The sequence below is a fragment of the Cydia amplana genome, chromosome 1 (genome assembly GCF_948474715.1).
Source record: "Cydia amplana chromosome 1, ilCydAmpl1.1, whole genome shotgun sequence".
Lineage (NCBI taxonomy): Eukaryota > Metazoa > Arthropoda > Insecta > Lepidoptera > Tortricidae > Cydia > Cydia amplana.
In genome coordinates, this window is record NC_086069.1 from 21,687,289 (window position 1) to 21,693,293 (window position 6,005).

The window sequence follows — 6,005 nt, forward strand, 5'->3', positions numbered from 1 at the left end:
GTGTTAAGTGTTGCAACAAAACATAATCTATAACCCCTATGTGCCCCTATGAAGCGTCATGATTTATTTTAAGCGTAGTTTTTTCACAAAAGAAGATTAAGATAGTATTTTCGATATCGTTTAACGTCAACATTAAAACATATTCGTTTCAGTACCTAATTAATTAAAAGGGAGACATTTAAGAGAGAAATAAAGTTCTGAATGACGTAATGAAATTCGTCATGATAATTTAATTCACTTTATAGGGAAATTTCATCTTGTTGCAACCCTAAACCATAGACCACATACAATTTATTTTCTTATAAAGCGTACCTTTCACGCAGGGATTTGGTCTAGTATCGGACCAGTGGGGCTTTATAGACCTTTCAACAAATAACATGTGGATGTGATTTTGCACATATTATCAATCACAATCATCCTAAAGTCTATTTTTTTATTCGGTAGACTGAAATGACAGTTAATAGTATGAAATGACATTTCATGTTCATACTATTAACTATCATTTCAGTCTACCGAATAAAAAAATAGACTTTATATCAATGCATTTGACTCATTTGACTGCTGTCAGACATAAATCGTATTATTATTACGTGTACGTGCGTGTGAAATTGTTTGTATATGGAAAAAAATACAATTTGTTTAGTTTATGCTTCAACCCCAACCAATGGTTGTCGTCATGTCCACTGGCTATCGACTTTTTGTAGGAGTTTATTATACTCGAATTCAATTTCAATAGTCGTTTAACTTTTGAAATGTGAATAAAACTTGGTGGGATCAGTGTCGAATAAAATTACTGCTGTGATACTTTTTTTGGCAGGTTCTAATATTGTATTCCGTCATGTCGGATCGTTCTATAGCAGTGAGTATCATCAGTCATCACTCTTGTATTGCGAGAAGTCAAGTTATTTTCAAGTGAGAATTGAAAGTTTCAAACAATATTCTCAACCTATTATACCTACTTAACTTTACATAGAACTTTAATCTAAATCTGTAGTTTTGGCAATTTGGACCAGTAACTGCACACCGGTTATGTACCTACATTGCTTTTTTTTTGGTGATCTATGTTATTATTTTTATAGTCCCGACCTAGCCTGGAGCAGGTGGTTGCAATTGTGGACTTCATGGAAAAACACCAAACTCTGGCTCTTGGGCTATTGCGAGGACTGGAAGGGCGGGAGGAGAGCAAGAAGTTGTGGTTCCAGCTTACTAGGATAGTTAATGGCATAACTGGACCTACAAGACCTATGAAATCATGGATTAAAGTAAGTCAGTAAATGGATACAACTCAAATGTCAAGAAAAATTTGTAAAACTACTTATCTTTTCCCATATCAAATATACTAAGAGAATATCGATACCTGTGTAAATTAGTAAAAATATAACTAGTTAGGGTTCCGTACCCAAAGGGTAAAAACGGGACCCTATTACTAAGACTCCGCTGTCCGTCCGTCCGTCCGTCCGTCCGTCCGTCCGTCCGTCCGTCCGTCCGTCCGTCCGTCCGTCTGTCACCAGGCTGTATCTCACGAACCGTGATAGCTAGACAGTTGAAATTTTCACAGATGATGTATTTCTGTTGCCGCTATAACAACAAATACTAAAAACAGAATAAAATAAAGATTTAAGTGGGGCTCCCATACAACAAACGTGATTTTTGACCGAAGTTAAGCAACGTCGGGCGGGGTCAGTACTTGGATGGGTGACCGTTTTTTTGCTTGTTTTGCTCTTTTTTTTGTTGATGGTGCGGAACCCTCCGTGCGCGAGTCCTACTCGCACTTGGCCTGTTTTTTTCACTTATAATTTCAATATTTTTACCTTAAACCACCACCATTTCCACCATTTCTCATAATCTTATGACGGTAATGGAATGGAATGAATAGAAAATGTATGGAATTTTTGAAACACTTATTCTTCTGTTAGAATTGAAAGGGCTCATGATTCTCAGTAGAAATAACACAAAAAATCCCAAATCTAAAGAAAACCTGTAGTGTACAAATTTAAATAAAAATAATTAGACTCATTTAATATGGAATTTGAAATTTATAAGTTTGTCTTGAAATGTTTCAGTATTGGGCTGACAAGAAATCTACTGTAAGGAATAAAGTTATCTCAGGCGGAGGTGATCCTAACAGATTGTGTTCCAATATTGAGAAGAAGATATGGGACTTGTTTCTAGCAAGTGATGTAGATAAATCTACTAGTAAGTAAATTAAAAATTTTCTTATGCGATTTCTCATCTCATAAAGTCATCAGTCATATTTCTTCACTGTCTTATGAAAGGGATCGGTTGATCTTTCAATTAAGAAGTATTATCAATTTTAAGTGTAACAATTAGTCATAAAAATTGTTTAAATTCTATTTATCAACTTACCATACCATGACCACACTCAACTTGAATATGTCAGTGTTTTTATTTAAATATGACATTATATTTAAATCATAATGTAATGTTATTACATAATTATATTCCTATTATTTTCATCATTATCTGCTGTATAAAATACTCACATACACATTAACTTATTGGTACATGATAACTAATATCAGCGTTTTTTGAAAGCAGAAGGCTTACATTGACCATTCTTACACATGGCATGTGGCATTGGTTTTGATGTTAAAAATGTTAAATCACTCTAAAGGCAATGCATGGAAGTTAGGCATAATATTTACACTTCAGTATGTTTCTTTACCCTTGACCTAATTGAAACCCCAAAATCCTTACTTCCAGAGTCCCGCAGTTCAGTGAAGCAGGAGTCCCATTTTGTAGATGACAACTTTTTCAATGAGGACAGTATGGAGCCAAACCATATTGAGTCTCAACCAGTCCTAGCCTTTGAGGAGCCTATGATGGACTATGAGGAGCGCCAAGTAGCGGTCATGGAGAAATTAGTAAGTGTAAAAAAAACATATAACCACACCAACCATACTGGGAAGGCGCCAAAATGAAACCAAAAGGCGACCATGCACTGGTGCTATTTGTACCTATTCTTATACTCCCTGTTTGGCTAGGGCCACTAGACCTTTGACCACCAGAGTCCTTCACGCATTCCAAGGTTTAAGTGAAGTTCAAGGGGCTAGTATTATTTTTAAATTATGCCTAAGATAACATTGAAACCTTTGAACGCCACACCTATCGTATGCGGCGCGTCATCGTGAACCTTGTCAGAATGCACGTAGATCGATATCGGATATCAGCATACATCGGGGTTTTCGGTGCGGGAATGTTTTACACTAGCCAAATAACAGGTAAAAACTAAAAACTATACTAATTTAACATTTCTAAGCACATTTGGACCTTACTACCTACGTTTAATTCATAGTTTGGTAATTATTTTACAATAAACAAAGTTATAAAATACACGAAATCATTCCCGCACCGAAATACCAGATGTATGGATATCAGGCAGTATCGCCGCGCTAGTCAGTTGATGTCTTTGGCTGTGAAAGGGTTAACAGTAATGATATCCTCTTTAAGACAATAATTTTATACTTACTATTGTTTCCAGGTAAAAGTGATGGGCGACCAAGCTGCGGCGATGTCGCAAATGGCGCACGCCACCCTAGTCAACTCGCAGGCCATGGAGCGGTTAGCGGAATCCTCGCATATACAGGTGATAACCTCATACTTTTGCATGATGAGATTTTCTTGTGTGCAGACGATAATAAATCATTAGTCAAAAAAGGCAAAACGAACATCACAAAACGGCCAGTGTAGACGTGCCTCGGCCGAGGCGGTGCGCGCGAGTCACGTCTACACTGGCCGTTTTGTGCGCGAGGAAATTGCCTCGCGCGTATGCTCGCTCTGTGTGGACCCGGCTTTCTTGCATGGGTCGAGCGGAAGTCACGTTAAGCTGTGAGCCTGGTTGAAAAACCAGTGGTTAAGCCATTTGACTAAGTATTATTCTATCAAGACCAGATTAATGTCTCTTTTTTGTACAAAAATATTGCAAAATCCAACACTTAAGATTAGGTAGCATAACAGAACTATACCTACCTTTGATTTTGTTTAGAACTAGGAGGAAGGATGCATGGAAAAAGCATTTTCTATCTTAAAATTGTAATGCATTTCCAACGTCTGTTCTGTCTCTGTGAACTACTTTAACCAGAATGTGTTACCCACAGGCCCGAGCTCTAGAGCGGCTAGCGTCCACCTTCGAGAACATATCGGGCGCGACGCACGACATCAGAGGGTCCATCGTCGACATCGACTCTACCATGAAGAGGTTCTACTCCACCTCGCCCACGTAGCACAGGTATTTGTGAGGTAGTGCGCCGAGCCACCATTTACTACTCTAGTCATAACTTAATTAGTCCATGCCGCAGACAAATAACTATATGCGTGCGTGTAGTATTTATAGGTATAATGGAACGGCGCTATTGGTTGTTTTAGTAACTGCAGTTTTTTAGCTATAAGGCCATCACGCTACAAGTAGGATCTTAAGAGGTCGTTACGCCTTCCTAAATTTAGTAACTGACGAGAGGGACGCCGCAATACGTGAGAAACGATAGAATATATCTCTTATCGTGTCTCACGTATTGCGGCGTCCCTCTTGTCAATGACTAAATTTAGAAAGGTGTAACAAGGCCTTTAAAATACGACGCTGAATATGTATGGGTTGTTTTCCTGTCTGTATTTTGTGACATTTTAAGTGGGTGGATTATTTTTATGGTCACATAAATATTTCTTTCATCATAGACAGTTCAATCTCAAATCATAGACGTTAAGCAGAGTTCATAGACATTCAGAGTACGACGTAACTAGTTTCGTTTTCTGTGGTTTCACTTAATTTTACAAATAGACGAAAGACGTTCAAAACCAAAGGACGTATCGAATTCATACAGAGATTTAATTTCGTGTTACTGGCAGCTTTATTAGACAGCGCTAAGATGGCGCCATTTGATTTAATTGCAGTTGCAGTATACAGGGTGGATTTTCTTTTTGGGTCAGTGATGGCAGCTACCAGATCCCGTGCTGCTACGAGAAAACGGTCTAAGAAGACCTTCCCTCGATTTCAAATTAATGAAGATTGGCTTTTACAGATTTTGGAAAAAACACAGGGTGCGAGAAAAAGGTCATTTTAGACAAACTTTTTTTTTGATGACAATCGATCCCATTCCTATTAAGGATCAAAAGCTTGTATGGAACCAAAAAAAAATTTCCGGCTAGAAAAGCCACAAATCGAGGAAAACTTTTCCCATACAATTTGTATGAAAATGAAAACTTTTATGTTTCACATGCTGTTTTTGTATGCCAATCGATTCCATTCCTATCCAGTATCAATAGTTTCCTAGGGGTCAACTTACGGTAATGTACTAAAAAGCCACAAATTAATTAAAACTTTTTCCATACATTTACTATGGGGAAAATGTGAAATGTTATTCTCAATTTTCTATCTCGCCCATCAGTCCTACAGCAATGTCTTCATACAGTATTATGATCCTTAAATGTAACAGGACTGATTGGCCAGATAGAAAAATGTGAATTAAATTTCACGTTTTCTCCATAGTAAATGTATGGAAAAAGTTTTCTTTAATTTGTGGCTTTTTAGTACATTACCGTAAGTTGACCCCAAAGAAACTATTGATACTGGATAGGAATGGAATCGATTGGCATACAAAAATAGCATGTGAAAAATAAAAGTTTTCATTTTCATACAAATTGTAAGGGAAAAGTTTTCCTCGATTTCTGGCTTTTCTAGCCGGAAATTTTTTTTTGGTTCCATACAAGCTTTTGATCCTTAATAGGAATGGGATCGATTGTCATCAAAAAAAAAGTTTGTCAAAAATGACCTTTTTCTCGCACCCTGTATGTTTTTTCCAAAATCTGTAAAAGCCAATCTTCATTAATTTGAAATCGAGGGAAGGTCTTCTTAGACCGTTTTCTCGTAGCAGCACGGGATCTGGTAGCTGCCCTCACTGACCCAAAAAGAAAATCCATCCTGTATGTCCATCGCCAAAAGACAAATTCACGTTCGGATTTACATATTATTTATAAAGTGCTAGTATGTT

General features: G+C 37.3%; 1 protein-coding gene across 2 annotated transcripts in view; it reads left to right on the plus strand.

Moving 5' to 3' along the window:
- Nucleotides 1-676: 676 nt before the first annotated feature.
- Nucleotides 677-6,005, plus strand: part of LOC134650475 (uncharacterized) — a 51,375-nt gene continuing 46,046 nt past the window's right edge. The window contains exons 1-6 of one of the 2 annotated variants that reach the window (XM_063505439.1): nucleotides 677-859; nucleotides 1,080-1,262; nucleotides 2,064-2,196; nucleotides 2,725-2,885; nucleotides 3,503-3,607; nucleotides 4,119-4,249. In XM_063505439.1, the coding sequence (XP_063361509.1) occupies nucleotides 839-859; nucleotides 1,080-1,262; nucleotides 2,064-2,196; nucleotides 2,725-2,885; nucleotides 3,503-3,607; nucleotides 4,119-4,244 (729 nt within the window). In that variant the 5' untranslated portion in view covers nucleotides 677-838 and the 3' untranslated portion in view covers nucleotides 4,245-4,249. Of the gene's footprint in view, nucleotides 860-1,079; nucleotides 1,263-2,063; nucleotides 2,197-2,724; nucleotides 2,886-3,502; nucleotides 3,608-4,118; nucleotides 4,331-6,005 lie in introns of those variants that run through there. The other variant, XM_063505432.1, reaches the window with a different exon arrangement.